This window comes from Lissotriton helveticus, chromosome 4_1 (genome assembly GCF_964261635.1).
Source record: "Lissotriton helveticus chromosome 4_1, aLisHel1.1, whole genome shotgun sequence".
Classification (NCBI taxonomy): domain Eukaryota; kingdom Metazoa; phylum Chordata; class Amphibia; order Caudata; family Salamandridae; genus Lissotriton; species Lissotriton helveticus.
The window spans coordinates 1,088,461,636-1,088,486,448 of NC_136063.1; the positions used below are offsets into that span (position 1 = coordinate 1,088,461,636).

General features: G+C 46.3%; 1 protein-coding gene across 1 annotated transcript in view; it reads left to right on the forward strand.

The window, feature by feature from the left end:
• The window catches only part of ERP44 (endoplasmic reticulum protein 44), a 552,790-nt gene that overhangs the window by 138,553 nt on the left and 389,424 nt on the right, over positions 1 to 24,813 (forward strand). The window contains exon 5 of the mRNA XM_078687681.1: positions 14,191 to 14,375. Coding sequence (XP_078543807.1) covers positions 14,191 to 14,375 — 185 coding nt within the window. The remainder of the gene's footprint in view (positions 1 to 14,190; positions 14,376 to 24,813) is intronic.

Genomic DNA, 24,813 nt, shown 5'->3' on the forward strand with positions numbered 1-24,813 from the left:
GTGGAAGGAGTGTGGAGTGAACTATAAGTTCACCACACCCTATCAGCCACAGTGCAATGGTCTGGTGGAGAGATTCAACAAGACCTTAAAGGGCATGATCAAGGGTTTACCTGAAAAGCTTAGGCGAAGATGGGACATCCTTCTACCCTGCCTTTTATTTGCTTACAGAGAGGTCCCACAGAAGGGGGTTGGCTACGGACCTTTTGAACTTCTGTTTGGGCATCCTGTAAGAGGACCCCTTTGTCTGGCGAAGGAAGGATGGGAGTTACCTCTCAAAAAGCCTAAGCAAGACATTGTGGACTACGTACTTGGTCTCCGCTCCAGGATGGCCAAGTACATGAAAAAGGCATCCAAAAATCTTGAGGCTAGCCAGGAACTCCAAAAAGCCTGGCATGACCAAAAGGCTGTGCTGACTGTTTACCAGCCAGGACAGAAAGTGTGGGTGTTGGAGCCAGTGGCTCCACCAGCACTCCAAGACAAATGGTCTGAACCCCACACTATTGTTGAGCAAAAGGGAGAGGTAACCTACTTGGTTGACCTTGGAACTCCCAGGAGCCCCCACAGGGTGCTTCATGTCAACAGATTGAAGGCATATGTTGACAGGGCAGACATGGGCGTGCTCATGGCTACAGATGTGGGACAGGAGGAGGAGAGTGACCCTCTCCAGGACCTGCTTTCTCTGAACCCTGACGATGGGTCAGTTGAGTGTGTAGCCTTGGCAGGCAGCCTCACTGATCAACAGCAACAGGTCTGCAGACAAATTCTCCAGACCTATAGACATATGCTTTCATTGACTCCAAGTCAGACAAACTGGTGCACCCATGAGGTGGACACTGGTGACAGTCTGCCTGTGAAGAGTAAAATCTACAGGCAACCTGATCATGTCAGGGACTGTATCAGGACAGAGGTCCAAAAGATGTTGGAGTTGGGAGTTATTGAGCCCTCAGAGAGCCCTTGGGCCAGTCCTCTAGTCCTTGTTCCTATACCTCACACTTAAGATGGTAAGCGAGAGATGAGGTTTTGCGTGGACTACAGAGGTCTGAATGCTGTCACTAGGACAGATGCCCACCCAATACCAAGGGCAGATGAGCTCATTGACAGATTGGCTTCAGCCAAGTATTTGAGCACATTTGACTTGACAGCTGACTACTGGCAGATCAGACTAGCGGATGATGCAAAAGCCAAAACAGCATTCTCAACCCCAGGAGGTCATTATCAATTTGTGTTAATGCCCTTTGGTCTGAAGAATGCACCTGCCACATTCCAAAGGTTGGTAAAACAAGTCCTCTCAGGACTGGATGACTACTGTGCAGCTTATCTTGATGATTTTGCTGTCTTTAGCTCGACTTGGGAAGATCACCTGATCCACCTAAAGAATGTTTTGGAGGCCCTGCAGAAGGCAGGCTTAACTATCAAGGCTACTAAGTGCCAGATAGGGCAGAGTAAGGTTGTGTACCTGGGCCACCTTGTAGGTGGGGGTCAGGTTCAACCACTGGAGAGCAAGATCCAGACCATAAAGGACTGGACTCCTCCAACCACCCAGACACATGTCAGAGCTTTCTTGGGCCTGTCTGGTTACTACAGAAAGTTTGCTAAGAACTATGGGTCCATTGTGACTCTTCTTAATGACCTCACCTCAAAGAAAATGCCAAAGAAAGTTCAGTGGACAGTAAGCTGTCAAAAGGCATTTGATGACCTGAAGCAGGCCATGTGCACTGCACATATTCTGCAAAGTCCAAATTACCTCAAAGAATTCATTGTCCAAACAGATGCTTCTGAGTTGGGTGTGGGAGCTGTTCTTTCACAATTGAATAAAGATGGTCATGACCAGCCCATTGCTTTTATTAGCAGAAGGCTGACCCCTAGAGAGAAACGTTGGTCAACTATTGAGAGGGAGGCCTTTGCTGTGGTTTGGGCCCTGAAGAAGCTGAGGCCATACTTGTTTGGTACTCACTTCAAGGTTCAGACAGACCATAAGCCCCTCTTGAGGCTAAATCAGATGAAGGGTGAAAATCCCAAACTGCTTAGGTGGTCCATTTCCCTACAGGGGATGGACTTTACAGTGGAACATAGACCTGAGACTGACCATGCCAATGCAGATGGACTCTCCAGTATTTCCACTTAGAACATGAAGACTCAACTGGTCAAGGTTAGTTTAATGTCCCGGCGTTTGGGGGGGGGGGGGTTGTGTAGAAGAGTAGGGTCTGCTTCCTATGGTCACCCCCACTTTTTGCTGTGATTTTCTGGTTTTTCGACTTTAGTGCGGCTGTGGGTCTGCTAATCAGACCCACAGCCCAGATGTTCTCTCTCTAAATTGATACCATGTACTGTAGGTACATACCTGATTGGGTATTGGGTTGCCTTTGTGAGCCCCTGTTTAGTGTACCATAGGTACCCAGGGCATAGGTGCATCCAAGGCCTACCAGGTGCTGCAGCATGTATTATGCCACCCCTGGCTGGCCATCCAAACTGACTGACACAACAGCTTGATCACTCAGCTTGGGCAAGGTGGTGTAATCACCCCTTGCTTAGATATAGTATACCTATATCTACCCTTATATATAGACACATATATACCTATAAGTCACTACTGTGGCAGACCTGGACAATCCTGAAGGCAGAGTGCTTGGTTTTATGTGAGAGGGTGCTCTAGCATAAGCTGAGCCCTTCTGCAGCTTTTGGAACCATGTCCTTATAGCTGTTCTATGATATAGCCATACCATATACCCTTAAGTGCATTATAATCCTCGTGGTTAATGATAACTTTGGTTTGGCCATATCAAATCATGTTGTGTAAGGTGTCAAACTCTTTTGAATACTACCCCCCCCCCGCCAATTCTGGCGGCCGGGGTTGCATTCCACCCTTCAAGAGGGCGAAGACATGTAGTTACTGCTTTACCCGGTTAAAGTTAAACAGAGCCTTAGCATCACAAAATGGATGCTGTTGCCACAGACACGAGTCTGACCTCTTGCTGTTGGACAAAACTCTTGCAGGGGAGGCCTGGACAATAGGTTTCCTGCCTTGGGAGGTGCTAGCACCTCCCCAGACAGGCTTTTAGTGTATTGGGGCAGGGAGGGCTGCAAAACGAGACACTGCCTGGGGCACACAAGGTGCTCCATGCATAGCCCGGTTCAAACCAGTTGCGGGGGCACTCCAGCAACAGCTCTGGCACGAAACTGGACAAAGAGAAAGGGGTGTAACCACCCCCTTCTCAGGGGCCACCCATAGGAGGGGTCTAGCAGGTAATCCAGCCCCTTAGATTAGTATAAAGATAGGAGCTGTGTCTAGAGACATTAGATTATCCTGGACTGAAACTCTGAAACGGAACTCTTGGACCTCCGACGTTCTATACCGACTAGAAGAATGAAGACTTCTCCCTTGTGGTCAAGGAGTGACCGCCCTGTGCAAACAGGCACCACCAGTAAGTTGCCGGTTTGCTTTGTCGACGCTCCTGTCGGAACCCGAAGACTCAGCGGCTCAGGAACTGGACTGCCAGACTTCTCCGACTCCGACACACATCCACAGCAAAGCTGAGACCCGTGGCTGACACGAGAGACGCAGGACCGGACACCCTGGACTACCTGCTCTTTGCTAAACCGTGCAGCATCTGAGGCACCCTCGAAGTTGTGCATTGGGGTTTGAGAAGCCCCAGACCCCAGCGCCATTAAGCTCAGCCCTCCACACGCGTCTTCCTGGTTGCTAGCCCGTTGGCTAGTTAACCTTCCGAAGACTTTCGTGTGAAACTACACCGCTTGCCTGGTTGCTCCGGGCTTGCTCCAGCTTCCCTGCAAAGGAGAAGTTCCTCAGACCTTGCTGGTCTGACCTGAAGCCAATCTTCCCTTCCTGCGTGGATTGCGTTTGCCAAGGCTTGTTGGGTCCAATCCGGATACCGACACTGCAGTCAACTAGATCCTTCGTGGGACAGCTCGAATCCAGCTCCTGGTCATCGTCGACGCCTCCTGGTCTTCATGGCTGCAGAGACAAGCTTCACCTCTTCACCTGATTGCGTCTCGGCATCGCCTGGTTCCTTACTGGTCACTGGCTAGTGACCCAGACTCTGTTCCCTCTGCTTTCATGTTCTTCTCATCTTTGATCCACCCTTGGACCCACCCGGACACTTTTCTCCTGGTCGCCTGCAGCACTTCTTTGCAGCTCTCCATAGGAAACAGCGACAAAACCCGACACGAAAAGACACCTATGCATCCGGCTTCCCTGGGTGAGGTAACTAGAGTACTCCGGTGCTCCCGTGGGTGTTGACTCTCTAAGTGTCCTAGTTTAAAAGGGTTTTACCATAGTCCATCCGGAAGTGTCCTTAATCTACTACTTTGTAACTTTTTCGTTCCCATTATAACTCCATGGTAACTCACGACTGTGTTCCCACACTGCAATCGTCTCTCGTGGGTCTCCTACTTTCTAACCTTTGGTTCTGTAGTGTAGCCCCAGCGATGCCCTAGGCCTATTCACTGTTCCTGAAGTGGTCAAAAATTCATTGTTGGAGCCAATTCCCTTTTTTCTCACGAAATCACCATACTGGAACGGCGCCTATCTCAGGAATTAACTATTAAGAGGTCATCACTGGGTGGTATAGCGAATGCTAAAACACCCGAGAGGCGTGTGGACACAATCATAAATGAAGTCTGGCGATAGCCTAATAGTAAATGAGACCTCTACAGGGGATAATGTTATATTGTGTAATGATATTGCTCCACCGGATCTGCCGGAGAGTAACTTGTTACTTAATGTTCCTGCTAACCGACCAAATGACAGTCTAGGTAGTGTAAATAACTTGCAATTATGTGGGAACCGGGAGGGGGCGGTACCAAAACGGAAACGGGCAGCACAAAAACCTGATGGGAGAAAGGCAAAACTTGCTAAGCAATCGAGTTGCCAGATTCCCGAAGGCAGGGCCGCTGTGGTCACAGGTGAGATCACCGCTTCCTCAATGGTGGGGTGCCCTCTTCCATTCAAGGGGACCGAAATATTAATAACCTGACACTGACGGGCACAGATCTGACAATTGAAAACCTGAGTGCTTTATTCAAGATTCTTTTTAAACCTGTAGAAGCTAGACTCACTAAGATCGAAGCAAGATTATTTAACATTGAGAAAGCTACAGTCGGGCTGTTGAGACCCTGGCCATGGTTAAAAACAGGTTGGAAGGGGAGGGAAAGGAGACAAGCCAGGGGGAGGTGCAGGCAGTCAGCACCAACCCCACAGTTAGTTTACCAGTGGTACAATCATGCCTTTCCGATAGGATTCCCCGTTCCTCACCACAAGTTAATCCCCCCACTGGTAGCCAAGAATTCTGCATTACTAGCAGGACATAAAGAGCAAGAGGGTAATATCAATGGGAACAAATTAAGACCTGATTTGCCCCCTGAAGCTAGCCCCTTTGTAGTTGTTCTAGCGGGAGTTCCTATACTAGAGGTGGGGGCTAGAGAACCTTTCATATCACTCAAAAATAAGGTTGTCAGTAGGTTGAATAAGAACAGGCCATCGTTTTTTGATAGAAACAATGTTTACTTTTTCCAGGAAACATGGGCCAGAGAGGAGAAAATACGTGATGGTTATACTTCTTTCTTTGTTCCGGCACGCTGGGGGGGCAGCAGGGGACGCCCGTCAGGGGGCCTTGTAGTCTGGGTGGGTGTACACCTGGGCTGCAGGCCAAACAACTGAATACATTATCAGAGGATGTCCAGTGTGTTATACTAGAGTGGCCCAATGCAACCAATCTCGCACTGGTTAATGTGTATTCTAGACCAGTGAACATCACCGGTGAATCAAGAACCATTGAGGAATTGTCTTTATTTTTGAGTTCATTACCTAGTGGTACCCCCTTCGTGGTCGGAGGGGGTTTTAATTGCCACTACGAGCCTCTACCGGGTTTGACCCAGGGTGTAGCCACGGATGAAGACGATCAATGGGTAATACCACCAACGGCGGCTCCTTCTCCTAGGGCATGGACGCCATTGGCCATTCAAATCACGGCCCTAACCCTCAAACATTCAATTAGATCCTGCAATGGACGAGTTCAATAAGATATACCTCCAAAATGTACATTTAATAAGAAAGGGCAGGAGTCACGCCTGGACTATATACTGGTTGAAACTCGGTCCTGGCAAAAGGTGATTGATTTTAAGGTCATAGAAAGAAGCGACAGTGACCACAACCCACTAATCCTGGAAATATATTCTCCCGGTTCTGTTATAGAGAAGATTAGGGGTAATGACCTGCCGGACTCGAGACTGGTTTTATCCAACGATAGATGTAGAGTCAAGGGGGGCTATTTATCGTCACATCCAAAGAAGGTTTGCGATCTCTATGCATGAATTATCCCCACTTTCGAAGAAGTTAATGAATTAACATTTGATTCACATTCTTCTGACATGCATAACAGGCTTGGGATTCTGCATGGTCAACTTATTAATGAGTTGGAAGATGTGTTCAATCCCAGGACCACGAAGAAACTGCCCAAGGGAAAAAGCTTCATGGTATAATGCCGCTTGTAGAAAGGCGAAGGCCAATCTAGTGTCCGCCCTAAAAAAGAACAAAGATAGAGCGGTGATACAGGCCATGAGAACGGACTACAAGAGCCAAGTCCAACTCGCGAAGGAGTGGGATCACGATAACTGGACACACTTAACTGATGCTCTTGCAGTTAGAGACTCACGTAGATTTTGGTCTATTGTAAAAACTGGGTCTGATGAGCCGCTGACGGCCATTGAGGCTAATATATCAGCTAACGTCTGGGAGGACCACTTCCGGACTCTGTATGCTCGTCATAATGCGGACTCGGATGGGGAATTGGGCGGGGAGTTGCTGCTGAATTCTATCCCGCAAACTAATGGCGACGATTTTACCATAAAGGAGGTCTCTGCTGCAATTTATAAACTGGCAGCAGGGAAAGCACCGGGATTGGATAAACTTCCGGGGGACCTCTTTAAGCATGAACCCACAATATGGGCTCCGTATTTGTTGGTCATTTACAACGCGATCCAGAGGGGCATGTTGGTACCAGGTACTTGGCTGGGCGCAGAGATTGTCCCTATTTTTAAGAAGGGTTCACCCCTGTTCCCAGCCAACTACAGGCCTATTAGCCTGATCGACGTGCCCCAAAAGATCTTTGGGAGGCTGATCCTTGATCGCCTCCTAGAGTGGATGGATGAGAACTCCATATTGAGTGATTACCAGGCGGGGTTCAGAAAGAACATACAGTTGACCAAATCTTTCGCCTTTCCCCGCTGTTCTGGAAAACTGTCGCAATTGAAGGGGGGAGTCTATATACGGTTTTTGTGGACCTGCGTGCGGCCTTCGACTTGGTGCCGAGGGGCAAGCTATGGACCGTGCTCGCGGAGATGGGGATTCCTTCCCATCTCTTGAACATTCTAATACGGCTCCACCAGGAGAACTTCGCACGAGTAAGGTGTGGGAGGAATGGATCGTTGTCTGCCAAGTTCCCCATTGGCAGGGGGGTAAGACAGGGGTGCGATTTAGCACCCACCCTGTTTTGCCTCTACGTCAACGGGGTAGTTGGCCACTTAAACGGGATAACCAACACGGATGCCCCTAAGCTTGCCGGCAGCAGGGTGCCTGCAATCATGTTTGCAGACGACACCCTGCTGCTGTCTAAATTCCCTATGGGGATCCAACGGGTGTTGGACGGCTTTGAGGTATTTTACAAGGATCGGGGGCTAGAAATTAATGCCCTAAAAACAAAATTCATGATCTTTCATGGTCCAGCAACTTCTCGTCCTAACCCGAGTATCGGCGATAACAGGTTGGAAAGGGTTCAGATTTTTGAATACTTGGGGGTGACCCTAAATGAAAACATGACCTGGGCCCCCCATTAAATTAAATCCCGACTCAAACTGGCCCATCTATCCGGGGGCATTCTTAAGCTCCCCAATATTTCAACAATTAAACCTGTCCGCCCACCCATTGAGATTTATAAAATACAGGCCAGGGGGGCAGCTGTATATGGTGGTGAACTTTGGGGACATGAGTGCAGACACGAGATCACTGTTACAGAAAATAAATTTCTGAGGCAACTTTTAGCCTTGCCTTCTAGCACTCCTTTATTGCCACTGAGGCTAGATATGGCCCTTAGACCAATAGATGAAGTCCTGGGACTCAAACCCTTAACATTCTGGAGAAGGCTCTGGAGTACACCTGAGCTCCACAAATATAGGCAGGAACTACTAGAAATTTTAAGGCTAGGAAAAGCGGGCAAAATTCCTTGGTTCAACTATATAAAAAATCAGTTGGGAAAGTTGGGGATTTTGCAATTGTGGACTGATCCGGAGATAGCCTGTACTAGGGTTTCACGAAAGCACCTAGCCAAACTCTATTATGACAGTAAATTAAGGTCTTCAATACAGAGTGTGCAAAGTGGAACCCTAATTGACTCCTTTTTAAAAGAAAAAGATTTCTACGCATTTGAGTTAGTGCTGGATGACATTTTTCCTATTTTAACTAGAAAGCTGTACTTACAGTGGAGGTATGGAACTCTGCCAATTAGAGCTTTTACTAGCAAATGGAGTACCTCCACTGTATAATGCTGTCCGGGCTGTAATTATGAATTGGAGAATGACCTGCATATGTTTCTTTGTCCAACTTACAAAAAAGCAAGAAGGTATTGGCTTGTGCCGTTGTGCAGAAATTTGGGTTTTAATCATTGCATGCATGCATATAGAATTTTAAAAACTGACTTATTCGCTATTATAGTGTTTGCTGTAGCTAAATTTTTGGCAGCATTTTTGATCAAGCACAGGAATTTTATAATCAATGATTAATTATCTGCTTTTGTACATGCTTTACTGTATCAAATTTTTATAACTATTATATTAGATTTGTAATGATAAACTGTAAAAACGAATAATTTTGAATGTGTTACTGTTTAATGGGAATTTTTATCATCTTGCTATTTGCGTAGATCCTTGTTTTTTTGATGATGTTTGTATCTTTTATGGCTAAGTCAGCCGAAATAAAGAAAGTTAGTAATAAATGCATATATATATTTGATATATACCTTGTGAGGTGTCCTTTCATTTGGTATTCAAGGGATTATATATGGTAAAATAGCTGGCTTCACATGCTCTCTGAAGTTTTAGCCTAAGACTGCTGGTCCATGCTACCACTAGGATAGCTGATCTATAAGGTTGACTTTACAACTACCTTCATAAGGGTCATTTAGACTGGTGCAAGGTGCCCACTAGAATAGTGGACAACATATGCCAGGCTAACTTCTCACAACCTACACACTCAGGTGTGTGCAGGTCGGAAAGGAGGAGGGGGGTGGTGGTGTTACTGAGTAGTGGAGCTGAACAGGTACAACAGGGAAAAGTGAGGTACAGTGAATCAGAAAACAAGGAGGCTATTTATAATCCTGCCCTCCACCAGCCCACTGTGATGTAAGTGAACCAAGGTACTTGCCTCCAGCCTCGACCCTCTGGGGTCGTGGCGGTCTGAGTCTTGCCTCCCTCCTCCTCTTCTCCTTGGGGTCGGCCAGACTCATGCACGTTGCCACTGGGTGGTTTGGTCTTCGGATCCTCCATCTTCTTGGCGTCTTCTTCCTGCGTCGGGGTTCTGTAAGCTGCTCTGGGTCCGTGGGTTTCTGGGACGTTGTTGAACGCCGCACTCTTCTCCGTCCTGGCTATTTGTTGCGCTGCTTCCTGGGTTTTCCGAAAAGACTAGACCGCCTGCCTCTTGTTCTGGCGGTCTAGTCGTGGGTGCCATCTTGAAAGTCCCGCTCGCGAAGAGCGCCGGACTACACCCACATATCCCTAACCCCTCCCATCCCCACCTAGAAACATTAACAATTTAACTTCCAGTGCTGTAATTCCAATATTTACAACCACAACCAACCATACGTTTCCACACTGCGTGCCTCTCATACCTCAGAGTCCGATGCACACATTGCACATTCAATCATCCAATGCTGAACTTCTGCTAGGACAAAAAAATAACTTGCTTCCCAGACTCCATAAGTGTCTGTCGGCAACGGCCTCTGACCCTAGGCATCACCCATCCGCCCACAAAACACTACTAACTCTGTCCATTCATACCCTACCGTTCAAAATATACCAACATCCTAAGAGAATAATTCAGGAGTAGGGAAAAGGGACTACAAAAGATAATTGTTGTTTCCGAAAAGGAGCAATCGGAAAAATCAGGTAAAGAAGAGGAGGAAAGAGAAGGGTGGGGGGGGGGGGGTGCTGCATAGGCCAGTCATCCAGCACCGGTGCCCGACAATATCCAGTCAGCCAGCCAGATGTCGATGGGTATCCGCTTCACCACCAATTGGTTCCCTGCCCAATGAGTGTAACAATGTCCGAACCGGAGCCAAAGCCTCGTGGTTTCAATCATTTAGTTCTGTTCTCCTGTTTTCGTCAACTTGGTCTTTTCAATGTCTCAGGAGCCCCCCTGTTGAGGTGTGTCTTCGACGATATCGCCTGTACTTGTCTCAGACCCTGTGGCAATCACCACCTCCACCAGCGCTCTGGCAGCCTCCCGTTCTGCCTGTTGCGACGCTTGATCGAGTCTAGGAGACTTCCTGCCCTCTCCTCCAGAATGAGATTGTTCAAGGTCCAGGGATCCATCCCTTCTGACCACCACTATTTGCATCGATCTCGAGGACTGCCTGGGCCCCCGGTGTCGGGTGGTGCTCTTGACCTCTTTAAGGCTGATCGGGGTATTCTCTCCCCCTGGGCTGCGGCCTCTGACCTGCAGCCAGTCCCAGACTTCCTCTTGCATTGTAAAGAAGTGCACTCTACCGGCATAAAGTACCTTGAGCTTTGCTGGATACAGGAGTGTGTATTGTAAGTTCATAGCTCGGAGATTTTGTTTCACCCCAATAAAGCATGCTCTCTGCTGCTGAACTAGGCATTTGTAGTTTGGGAATATACAGATTTATTGATTTCCGAGGTCAGGGTCCCCATCTCGTCTCGCAGCTTTGAGGATACAATCTCGGTCCCTGTAGTTTAAGATCTTTGCTATCAGCGTCCTAGGCGGCGCTTCTTTGTGCCCTCTCAACTATAAAGATAGGGAAGAGTGTTGCTGCAGGGAATACCGCCTTAACCCACTTTTCTAGAAAGAGTTCTGGCTCTTTCCCCTCGACACCCTCAGGAAATTCAACAAAAAGCAGGTTACATCTGCGAGAGCGACATTCTGTGTCCTCTGCCTGGCGTTCCAGGGCCGTGGTCTTGTGTGTGAGCTCCGTCACTGTTGATTTTAAAGAGTAATTTCCATCTGTAGCTCGCTGACCCTTTGTTCTGTAGCCAAGGAGTGATCTGCAACTGTGCTGAGATCAGCCCTCCGCAGTCCAACATCCAGTGAGACCACATACATTTTTGCCTGGACTGTTGCGCTAGATGCTTCAATTGTTGCAAGTATCTGAGTTCCAGTGGGTTCCGGCGCAGTCAACCCATCCCCTGACTGTTTCGTTCGCGGCGAGTCCGACCTCGGAGGAACTCCCTGTGTGGTATAATGGTCTATTTTCATCTGTTGTACGTTTCTTTGGGGCCTGTCCTTGCCCATGTTTGCAAACCAGTATCCTATTGTGAGGGACTACACTGCAGGTTCGCCTCTCGTGGTAGTGCGGGAGTCTAATTTGTGTTCCACAATTCTCCCTGCAGGGGTGGGTCTATAGGGCCCCTGAGTCGTCTTCGCCATGAGGCGCCCCTTCTTTCATGCTCTGTCTTTTTTAACTAACTGTGTATTTAATTGTATGGGTAATGAGGCTTCAGCATGTTTATTTTTGGCCACCGGGGGAACAGGATTAGAACTCCCCGACACTACCTGCTTCTATCACGTATTTTTGTTGTGTTATCTAAGATTAGGATCCAGTGTGGAGGATTGGTGGCCCCAATATAGTCCTCTCCGTTCTTCCGTCAGGGGGACCGGTGTTGTCGCTCTTGGGACCTTTACTAGCCCCAGTAGCTTCACCGAGACAGGGCCGCACCCGAGGTGGAACCCAGCCCCAGGCAGCGCCTCCCACAACAACTTCTCTGGCACCCGGTCCTTCCTGTTGCAGCCTCCCATCCACCCTGTGTAGGGCACCTCACCTCGGGCCCCCTCGCAGAGGGCTGTATGTCCAAGCGCAGCCCTCCTTTCAAAGGGTCTCGTGCCTCTGTTTGCGGCGCTCTCTGGGGTGGCGGTCCTCGGGCCACGTCCACTCCGCCAACACAGCTGGTGGGTGTCGCAGACTTCTCAGCCAGGAGGCTGTCTTTCTGCACGTTACGCTGGCCTCGGCCCCTTCCTGTACTCTCCACTGGCCTTCTGCGTCTTCCTCACAGGCAGTGGGCATGCACAGGCAGTCCTCCCAGAGCTACTGCATGCTCCCTAGGACTGTTCGGCACAGGATTCACGACCAGGAGGCCCCCCAATCCAAGTACGAGGCCCGGTTTGGTCCTTTCCTATACTCTCCACGGGCATCCGACGTCCAGCTCACCTCCGCCCCAATGGGGGCATGCACGGGGGCTGTCTTCTCCGGGTCTCAGCGCACTCTGCGGGACTTCCAACAGCCAGGTCGCCCGGCGCCCCCACTCCTCACTGCGCAATTCTCTGTACCAGTGGAGGTCTCCTAGGGGTTCTGTAGCTTCTGGCGTCAGTACTCTGCCTCAAGTAGGAATCCGGTTGCCAGTGCGCCAGGCACCTCGGTCCCCCTAAAGGCCTCACCGCTAAATCTGTTCGGCAGCAGTGTAGGCCCGGCTTGACGATCCGTCCCTGGGACGTTGCAGGTCCGCTCAGCTCTCCGCTACATACCACCGGCTGTCTCAGCGATGCTGGCTGTTATTTTAATCAGCAATACGTCTTGAGTGGGCAGGATATTTAAGGATTATTTGGACAGGCGGCTCCGGAGCTCACTAAGCTGCGACTTCTCCGGTCGCCATCTTGGACACGCCCCATGTAACAGTTTTTAAAACAAATGAGATCTACTATGTATTATCAAATTACAATCAAACATATTTTTGCAGCAGTCTGGCATTCATAATTGCTATCCTTTGGGTTAAATGTTTTATTTGAGAGATTTATGAGATTAAGTTAATGTGGAATTTTGGTGATTTTTTAAAATTTTTTAACACTGAGTGGAGCATTTATTGGTTTGGTCTTGATTACCCTGTTCCCTTGGTCTGAGTATTAACTCTGATAAATTTCTTCTTTGACGTATAATTGAACATTTCAGTACCCTTGCATGGAGGGAAACATTTATTGATGCTTTTCATGGAAACTGTAAAGCTTTTGGTACTTACATAGTTTGTTAGAGTAGGAGCACTACTGTAAATTGGCGGTTCTCTCTTCCTGCCAAACTTGGTATATAGAGTCTGGGAAACTGCTACTGTAGATCTCCATCCTGGTGGCCTCCGCACAAAGGAACTGCCAGGTCATAGTGACTGTCAACCCACACTATTGAGAGCGGTCCAATAGTCACAAATTCTTCCTGTCTGTGTCTACTATTTGATGCTTGGGGAAAATGGGTAGGGACTATGCAGAATTACCCTCATGCTCTGGAAGACAAGGGCTAGTGGGTCAAGGGCATTTGTTTTTTTAGCGATAAACTCCTGCCTTGTTGTTTAGCACAACTACATTCGCAAATTTTGCTGTGTAGGTGTTTTTAACATGCTGCCCACTTGGTATACTTTCAGTGCTTTGAAGTGAGCTGTGGTGGCACCAGTCAGCACAGAGATTTCCATCAGGAAGGTGGAGTTTGCTAGATAGGGCAAATCATCCTCTGCGACGGTCTAATTTAGGGCATTTGTTTGTCAACCTTCAATTTATCAAAAACAGCTCATCACAGCTACTCACTTTCTTCTGTGCTTTGGCAGGTTAAAATCTCTGGGTCCTGCTGGCACAATCCACAGCAAATCCAAGGTTTTGCCCTATGATATTCCTTTGCTTTTTAGAAAGACATAAACTATTGCAATAATATTCAGAGGTAAACTAGATTGCTACATCTGGGTAATGAGATATATGTGGCCAAGAAGAGGAGTTTGGAGAATCAAACTTAGAGGTTCAAGAAATGGTGAGCTTTGCATGTTATTTTCTTGCTTAACTCTGAATATCCTACAAAATCTGTTCATTGCTATAAGTATGTGTGTTTTAATTTATAGCATGGTTTCTTTTCTTCTGTAAAATGTAGTACAGTTTTTTTTACTTATGTCTCATTTTAAATTTATTTTTATCCTTGTTAGCCGACATAGCCCAGAGGTACAGGATAAGCAAGTATCCAACCTTAAAATTATTTCGAAATGGCATGATGATGAAAAGAGAATATCGTGGTCAGAGATCAATGTCAGCAATAGCAGATTTCATGAGGCAACAGAAAAGTGATCCGATTAAAGAAATTGGAGATTTAGAAGAACTTAAAACACTTGATGTAAGTTTCTGCCTTATTTTGATTTTATACTGTTACTGTTTTAAGAGATGTATAGTTCTTAATTCTCTAATCCCTATGTGATGAGTCATACGATTTTGCTTAATAATATTTATAAATTTGGAAAGATAGGGTGGAAAATACACTTATGTAAACCTTCTAATTCTCATACATTTAACCTAATCTGTAAGAAAAGACTTTGGAAATTAGGTTTTCTTTACAACATATAAAAAAACATACAAGTGGCACACTTATTGATCAGCCAGTCGCTTCCCCTACTCCGCTGTCAACATAATTATCAGCATCTCAGCTTGATAAAGTGGCGGCCGAAAACCTCTGGGTAGCTGTGCGCCCTACAATTTTAAATATAATAATAATAAAGTTATTACTGTTAATTTAGATTCTGAAAACTGTACTGTCCAATTAGATTCCTGCACTAAACTGTATTATTCTTTTTTTGCCATATTTTTATTGAATTTTATGGTTTAAGGTAGCAATATAGTTAAGACTTCATTGTAATTGTCTCAAAATGGCAAGCTCACCCCTACCAAGCACATCAATCTTCTCCTTTCCCCACAACAAGAAGACATTGGATTGAAATTCATAATCACATAGCAGATTATATCTGGACAGAATATTCTGAACACATCTCTCTTTGCTTTCAGTTTTTATTGACTTAGGCACATAAATGTGGACAGAAAACAACTTATTGCCCTGCCTAGAATTTTAAATGTTAAAGTTTAAATTAGTGTTTGTGTGATTTTAAACACTGTCAGACTTGACTATCAATACAATAGTTGTGCTGATTAATAGGTAAGGGGATTAAAAAATAAAGACAGGTTAATAATGGGGCTTAGACAGCAGTAGGTATGCGTAAGGTTGATACTAACATTTCACATTTTCATGTGTATTACTTTATTATATCTGTGTTGTCGTATCATTGAAACCCGTCAGACATTTAAATAAGAATGTACCTTTATCGGTTAAATGAACGTGGGAAATATTCTAGGTTTAGCTTTACTTTGTTTCACAAAACCTAAAATATATACACATCAATAGTGTTGCAGTGAAACTTAAAAAACGAAGAAAAAGACAGACTCCTCTTTCGTAATGTAAAAACAGCTCTTTGTCACGACCGGGAGAATGGCAAGTCCACATCAGGGAACAGCCAGTCTTAATCTGCTGCTTCACAGGCAGCATCTGTTATACAGAGTTAAACAATGGGTGTTAAAAAAATTCAGAAACAGGGGAGTGGAATTTTTTTTTAAAGTTCTACTTGTCCAGGGGACTAAAGGCAACAGAAATCTACTTGTCTTGCAAAGTGATCAACTTGTCCTAGCTGTTGCCTCATTGGATTTGCTGGCCCGTGGTTGCTAAACCTATTAGTTCCTTTGCCCTTACACACCATAGGCTTATGTATCCCATACACCTGACACACGTGTTCCTTCCCTCAACTCTTACAGTATAGCATAAATTCCCTTCACCCTCTATTTCCTCAACTCTCCACGCTTTCCCTCTGATCTCCCACCACAGGCTGCATGTTCCATTTCGTCTATTCTCTCACAATGCAGTCTTCCATTTTTGCGTCACTATTTCACAATGGAGGCTTCATCCTTCCATTGCCATTTTCTCATCACAAGTCCAAGCTTGCCTTAAGGTAGCCACTCTGTCACCAGCAGCCCATTCCCCTTTTCTTTCCAATCTTTCACCACAGACAAGGTCCAGGACTCTAGCTATATCACTCACCCACCTCTAGCTGCATACCTATATTTCCTCCAATGTCTAATCACAAGCCTGCTTTATGTGCACAGCTACTTTCCTATCGCACCCTACATGTTCTTTTTCCTTTACTCTATTAACAAAGGCTCAATTGCACTTCACCTACTCCCAGTCACCACAGACTCCGTTTCGCCGCCACACCATACCAGAGACCCGTTCCCAATGCTCACTAGCATGAAATCCCTCTTTTGTATTCGTGGCAACTGTTCCTACTCCCTTGCCCATCTACTCATTGACCTTAGGCTGCTTGGAAATCGATTTGCAACCTATGAGCCCAGCTGCCCTTTCTAATGGCATGACTTCTTCACAGGGTGGACTTGCAGTCAGAGGGGAAGCACTTGCATAACAACCACCTACTATTGCACTGAAAAGACTGCCAAAAATACATTTTCCAAAAGTCATCTGAAGTTGCAAAAGCCAACATGGTAATGCTCCAAAAATAAGTTGGTCTGTGTTAAAATGGGGGTCTCTAGTAGGCAGGTTGTGGCCCTGTCCAAATAGGGATCCTTCTTCCTAGTCAGTATAAGGGGGATGCCCTTTTAAAATAACCGCTGCTCCACCCTCTTGGTAACTTGGCATGAGCAGCCTGGCTTATCTCCAAGGCCGTGTGTAAAGCATTTGCACATAACATACAGTAATAAAGTGAGAACACTACACCAAACCAGTTTTAGAAAAATATCCAATATTTTTTCTGTGCAAAACAAGACCAAAAACTATAAAAATCCAACATACAGTTCTTAGAAATATCAGCAAGCAAAAATAGACCTAAAATACAGATGCTGGTAGTCGATAGCTCGTCTACAACAAATCCAAACAGTTCTGACTGACCATGGCATCGCAGGCTAGCTATTGTGTTTGGTAAAAGCTGCAAACGGTACCTTTAGAAATGTAGATCGTTGATGACCTTGCGATGAGCCTCGAAGAGCTGGCGTAGGCAAGCATCAGTTCCATAGATAGCCACGGAAATAATCCGGCCCTTAAAGTCTCATGAGTTGCATATCAAACTACAGGCGGTTGAAGTCTGGAGCGCTGGTATCCGCAGGCATCGGGGCTGTGCTGTGGTGTGGTGTGGAGTGAAGTGGAGCGGTGTGGCAGTGGCTCAATGACTGTTATCTATCAGCGTTGGTGAGATCAGGGCTGCGGAAAGAAATTGTGGGTGGTCTTTGCAGTGCTAGTAGGTCACTGTGCAAGCAGTGGCACTGTCGTTGCTGATGCGCTGTTTGCTGACGAACTGGAGTCGATGGCATCGGTAGACCAAGGTTACGGTATGGGACAGGGCAGTATGCTGTGTAACTTACGAGAAGTGCCCTCAAACCAAGCTGCAAGCAGCAGCATCTATGTTGACATGGAGCGGTATCCTTGGGAATACCAGGGCGCTGTTGTGAAGTGCAGCGCCCACAGGTCACTGTGCAAGCAGCGGATCAGTGGCTGCATTGGGCATAGTCATCGGTGAGACCAATGTTGCGATGCCAAGTGCAGTGCTGCCCTCTGCAGTTCCTTCAGGACACGGACCCGCCAGCGGCGTCGTTGACGGCACCGGGTTGCGTTTTCTTCTGTTACAACTCAAAACACACAGTGCTAGTAGCAGATGAATTTGAAGTCTTTGCTGTTTCTAAGACTGCTTGAACAGGGGGAAAACTCTACATCAAGCCCTTGGAAAAACTCAGAAAAAAGTTGCAGAAAGTTCAGTCCCGTCCTTTATCTGCCCAAGATAAAGCAGCCACTGCAGGCCAACACAGAAAAGCACACAGCAAAGCACACAGCAAAGTGGTAGTTCCTCCTCACAGCTTCTCCAACTCATCTTCTTGGCAGCTTTCTTGATCCAAAAGAGTTCTAAAGTCTTGGGGTCAGGGCCCCTATATTTATATAATATTTTCTCTTTATCCTCATTGTGGCAAGGGTCTCTGAGCCCAAGTCCATACTAGTTATACCCTCTCTAAACCCAGCTTCACTACAGGAGGTGGAAACAGCTTTGTGCAGGGGAGACGGGGCCTGTTCAGGTGCTAGTGAAAACCTCTTCCACCACTCTAAATGCAGACCAGGCCTATTCAGCCCAGCTACGAGTCACCCAGGAAACACCCGACCCACCTCAACCCCCCTTGTGACTGTCTACAGTGAATGCACATCCCCAGCCACTGTCACTCCAAAACCCGAAAGCCAATATACAAACCAGCAGAGGCACACAGAGTTGTTAAATATGAAAATGCTTACTTTCTAAAAGTACATACATCAAAAAGTGCTTGCAGTGCACACCTTTATTCTTCCGTTTTATCTTTGTTTTGCCATAGTCCTTTCTAGATTGTTCTTGTTTGCGTGCTACCTGAGTTGCTTGATCTACCCTCCTTTCACGCCTTGTAAATGTCCAAAACAGCTGAAGCGAAGTATCACTCCTAAACCAGGTGCACAGCTCCAAGTTGGGATTGTCCCATCTTTTATTCTCCGAGTTTTTTTCCAATTTTTCGCCAAAATTAATCCAAGTACTCCAACATGTTTGTGATACTTCATTTATTTTTTCATTTCATTCACACATAATATGCTTATGAATTTCATTGCTTCTCATGCCCCAGATATGCTCATCCGAGCCTTTTTCTGGACATGCCAAAAATCATAAATACATCCTTAGTAGCACATCTTGTTATACCTAATGCATTTCGGACTGTTAAAAGTCCTTCCTCAGGGGTTCACTACAATGAAAGAATATTGCAATTAAATTGTGATTTCAAACCTTTTGATTGACAATACATATTTTTCAACAAACAAATCTTACTATTGTTATAAACGCATTCCCGCTAAAACACCATCCCACACCACTGTTTGAAGAACACCTATCTTACAAAACGTTCCCCCTTGTTAAATCACAAATCTGCCTTAATCATTATTCCTCCTTATTTCCCAAATCTCAACTCCATTGCCTCATACCTTTCAAGACGCCACATCTCTCCCTTTCCCAAATTGGTTCCCTTCATAAAATATTGCAGCGCACTGCATCTTAACGTCTCTCTGTTTTAAATTGCGTAACATCATCCCTCCTTTGCAATTTAACCTATCACCGCCTATCATGCATCATCAGTCACAGTATTATAGCTCATGACTCCATTACCCATTCATGCACCTTTTCTTGATTTACCAGTACACGGCGACGTCTCCACCATAAACCCCCGATCGTGTTCCCCCGCCTCCCTTGTGATGTTATTAATTGCGCTGAAACTCAGATATTCAAATAATTTAAACAATATCGGTTTGTTGCCACATGTAGTTCAACAACTATTTTTCGAGTCCATCAACAAGACGAAACCAGCTTCCATTTCACAAGAATTCTTCCATTTTAAGAATGTACATATCACGTGTGTGATCGTATCCGTTGTGATTAATTTGACATTGTTTTTCTCTGTGGGTGCAACTGCTGGTCGGGTAGACAAATATTACATGCATCAAAAAGTGCTTGCAGTGCACACCTTTATTCTTCCGTTTTCTCTTTGTTTTGCCTTAGTCATTTCTAGATTGTTCTTGTTTGCGTGCTACCTGAGTTGCCTGATCTACCCTCGTTTCACGCCTTGTAAATGTCCAAAACAGCAGAAGCAAAGAATCACTCCTAAACCAGGTGCACAGCTCCAGGTTGCGATTGTCCCATCTTTTATTCTCCGATACGATCACACACGTGATATGCACATTCTTAAAATGGAAGAATTCATTGAATATCTGAGTTTCAGTGCAATTGATAACATCACAAAGGATGGCGGGGTAAAACGTTTAAATGTTTGGGGGAACACAGGAGGGGGGTTTATGGTTGAGATGTCGCCGTGTACTGGTAAATCAAGAAAAGGTGCATGATGTGTAATGGAGTCATGAGCTATAATACTGTGACTGATGATGCATGATAGAAGGCGATAGCTTAAATTGCAAAGGAGGGGTGGCGTTAAGCAATTTAATACAGAGAGACGTTACGATACAGTGCGCGGCACTGCTTTATGAAGGGAACCATTTTGGGAAAAGGGAGAGATGTGGCGCCTTGAAAGGTATGAGGCAATGGAGTTGAGATTTGGGAAATATGAAGGAGGTATAATGATTAAGGCAGGTTTGCGATTTAACAAGGGGGAACGTTTTGGAAGATAGGTGTTCTTCAAACAGTGGTGTGGGATGGTGTTTTAGCGGGAATGCGTTGATAACAAGTAATAATATTTGTTCGTTGAAGAATATGTATTGTCAATCAAAAGGTTTGAAATCACAATTTAATTGCAATATTCTTTCTTTGTAGTGTACCCCTGAGGAAGGACTTTTTAACAGTCCAAAATGCATTGGGTATAACAAGATGTGCTACTAAGGATATTTCTATGATTTTTGGCGTGTCCAGAAAAAGGCTTGGATGAGCATATCTGGGGCATGAGAAGCAATGAAATTCATAAGCATATTACGTGTGAATGAAATGAAAAAATAAATGAAGTATCACAAAGATGTTGGAGTACTTTGATTAATTTTGGCCAAAAATTGAAAAAACTCGGAGAATAAAAGATGGGACAGTCCCAACCTGGAGCTGTGCACCTGGTTTAGGAGTGATACTGCGCTTCTGCTGTTTTGGATACTTTCTCAAAGTGGCATTTTCAAACACAATTTAAAAACCTTCTCCAGAAAAAGATGTTATTAAATTTGGAGTTCAGAGGGCCTAAACTCAATTTCTCTATCTTGTCCCAATGGAAAATTATACTTGTAAGATGTTACAAAGCAAATCCCATGTTCTCCTATGGGAGAGATAGCCTTGCAATAATGAAAAACGAAATTGGTAGTATTTCACTATCAGGATATATCACACACACACACACCAGGACGTGTCCTACCGTTCACATACATTGCACCCTGCACAAGGAGGTACCTTGGGCCTACCTGAGGGGTGCCTTATATGAAAGAAAGGGAAATATTAGGGCCTGGCAAGTAGGGGCACTTGCCAGGTCGACATGGCAGTAAGAACTGCTCGCAGAACCCTGCAGGAGCAGATCAGAGACTCCTTTGAACAGCTGCTTGTGTGGATGGCACAATCGGTGCTGCAGGCTCACTAGGAGCATTTGATTTCCACGCCCTGGGCACACACAGTGCACTGTACTAGGGACTTGGTAGTAAATCAAATAAGCCTGACATGGAAATGCCAATCCATAAACACAATTTACAGTACGAGCACTTGCACTTATTACTGAACAGCAGTTAGAAGGTGCGCAGAGGCTCTACAGCAACAAAACGAAGTCCAAAGTACTGTTAAAAACAGGAGGCCGGAAAGCAAAAAGACTGGGGAAATACACCAAAAAAAACAGGTCTAATAGTCTTTTTTTAGGCACTAGATTAAGTGGGAACAGATGGTACTGTGCTTTGGTGTCTGGGACTTGATTAGCATATACCAGTACTGTGCTTAATTTTTTTTCTGACCACATGGGTTTGAGAAAAGTGGCCCATGTTAGTTGCTGATGCAGTTCAAACGAAAAATTGGATGAAGCTTTAGGTGCCGTATATTTTTCCCTGAAGGAAATGAAGGACCAGCTATCCTGACTGCAGTTGGAAATGGAAAGGATATGCAGATGTTGCAGCTATAACATTTTCCAGTAGTCCGAATCCCCACCATCAGTCTTCACACACTAATGTAGATTAACAACTAGCAACGAACATTACATTCTTTGCTAGGTCAGAAGTTTGAAACCATGCACACGATTATTTTGTGCACACTTACCTGCAACACAAACTGTTTTTTATTTTTTAAACTTCTCTTTATTCAAAATTTGCAGTTACACAAAGTTCTACATTTAATGTCACTTAACACCTTCGGTGCTCATGACTAGCTCAGCTCGCCATGAGGCACAGTCGCGCTGTGCTCATGACTAGCTGAGCTCGTCATGACCGCCGCGGCGCTCCCACGCGGGGATAATTCCCCTGCTGTGCTGAGCGTTCTGAAGAAACGGGCGTGGTCATGATGAGCTCTGCTCACCAAGAGCACAGCGCCACCGTGCAGCGCGCCAAGCCGAGCTCGTCACAAGCACCGCGGCGCCGCGCACTCCCCCCGCATCGCGGGGGAATTAGCCCCGCGGCGAAGGGGTTATACTGTCAGCGAGCAGCTCGTCTCATTACCCTGATGTACAATCTTATGTTTATTCAAAAAATACATGCCATTCTATTATCTCATCTGTGTTAGTCCTTCTGTTGTACCACTGCAAAGAGTACTTTTCAGTCATAGGATATATTTTATGATCACAAGATTAAAACAGAACGAATGCATGGGGACGTGCCATTACACATCAGGGAGGGAAGGAGGAGGGTCAGATTGGAAGAGGAGATCTCTCCAGTTCATCAAGTCAGGGGGCCAAGAGTCAGTCTCGATAGGTGCACGGGACAGGTGTATCCTGTGTTATTCCTGGTCTACTGGGATCTGGAGGTGTGATGATTCCTCATCTGCTGCGAGGGATATCTGGTATAGCAGCAATGGGCCCCATACATCTTTCAGTCGTGATTGTGTGGGCATTAGATCCCAGTATGTGGACAGCTGTTTCTGGCAAAAAACGGTGTCACCTAGCCATGCCTTTGTTTGTGGTGCCCATGTCCTACCCCATGGCATTACAATTCTTCGTTTAGTGAGCATCAGGAGCAGCGCAGTAAGCTTTCTGCGATCTGTTGAGAGGTCCTTCACTTAGTCGAGCAGCGCTGTCAGTGGGGGCCTTTCCATAAGGTACGCCCGTCATTTCTTCTATTGCGTCAGACTGTCCCCCAATAGTGGTAAATTTGGGGGCGTTCCTATGCCAGATGTAGGAACTTCGCTTCAGGCAAGCTGCAACGCTGGCAACGCACATCAGTGGTTAAGCCTACTTTTTGGAGCCAGACTGGCGTCCTGTTGAGTCTATGAAGACATTTAAAGTGAATTGTGCGCAGTCTGTAGTTCAGGGAGAGAGTGCGCACCTGCGTGCAGCAGAATGTCCATTGGTCTTGCGTAATTGAGATGCCGAGCGCTGCCTCCCATTCTTGATGGGCACGTAGTGTTCGCACTGGCGCTGTGTGTTGCATGTCTGTAAATAGGCATCTAATTAGCTTGCGCGGGGAGGGATTTTTCAGAAACTGCTCCAAAGTTTGGAATTTGGGGGGCGCAGCTAGAAAGGAGGGGAGGGAGGCGAGGGAGGCACACAGTGTGGCTTGCAGCTGGTAGTATGTCATCTGTTCTAGCGTGGTTAGTCCACCTCCCTCCCTCCCTGATTTGATGCGGTGCAATGAAGATGCCCTTCGGGAACACATCTCCCATAGTAGTGAGATTCATGGATCGCAGCCTAGCGCAGGGGCCAGCCTCTGCCAGAAATGTTAATCAGGGAGACCAAGGGTGCATACATTGCTTCCTGTCACACCTTTCCACACATACCATGCCAGGCCCTCACTGTGCATCCCACTGTGCCCATTTCGGAGCTTGGTCGGGGTCTCGACTGATAGAGACACAGGAAGGGAGAGCGAGGACACCTGATCATGCTCGGGGGCGTGTGCGCTATAAATTGTGTGGGGTATATTCATTGATGTGCAAATTGTGCTTGGGCACACCAGTAGTACAGGTCGAAGTCAAGTGCACCTAGCCTGTCCTGCTCAAATGGTAGGGTAAGAATCTCCCACACTATTCTGGACTGTTAACCCACCCATGCTAGAGTGATCATGTTTGAGCGTAGCCGCTTCCTGAAACTGTTAGAGCGGGATATTCGTAAAGCGGTAGAGGAGTTTGGGTATAATAACCATCTTGATAACGACCAGCCATCCAGTCGGCTACAGAGGCAGTATGACCCAGGTTGTTATGCGTTTCCCTCACCAGTCCATCAGCCTACCACAGAGAGCGCCCTAGTTCCTCAAGGTCGCGGCTAATCCATATGTCCAAGTATTTCACAGGGTCACGTGTCCACTGCAGTGGGAACTCTGAGTGCACTTGCGTGGTGTCCTCAGTCAGTGGGGAAAATTGTTTATTTGGCGCTGTTAATTACTATACCTGATGGTCTGCCAAATCAGAGGAATTCTCTGATTAAGTGGTCCAGATTGGTGGAAGGGTGTTTAACATAAAGTGTGACGTTGTCTGCCTACAGAGACCAATATTACCCATGGGGTGAACGCAAGTCCTCTGTGAGCATGATGCTGTCTTAGCCAGGCTGCCAGAGGCTCCATTACCACAGTGAATAACAGAGATAAGGGGGCTGCCCTGACAGGTAGCACGAGAGACCAGGAACGGGGCGTTGTCATGCTGTTGACCTTTAGTCGCGCCGTGGGGAGTGAGTAAAGAAGCGCTATTAATCTGATGAACTTGGGGCTACGATCTATGCATCTGAGTAGGGCAAATAAATATTGCCATTCAAGTGAATCAAATGCCTTAGTGACATCAAGAAAAATTGCAGCTGCCTACAATTGTGGGTACCCCTCCTGCATTGTGGCGAAGAGCGTACGGAGATTATGGGCCGTGGCCCTGCCGGAACAAAACCGCATTGATCCAGGCAAACGCCATGGGCAGTAGAGGGAGAAGACTCATAGCAATTAACTTGGTGAGGTTCTTATTGTCCACATTGATCATAGAAAGTGGCCTGTATGAGTCGCATCTAAGAGGGTCCTTGTCAGGTTTTAGAATTGTAATGATGAGAGCTTCTCGGAGCGATGGAGGAAGCACTCCCTTTTCTAC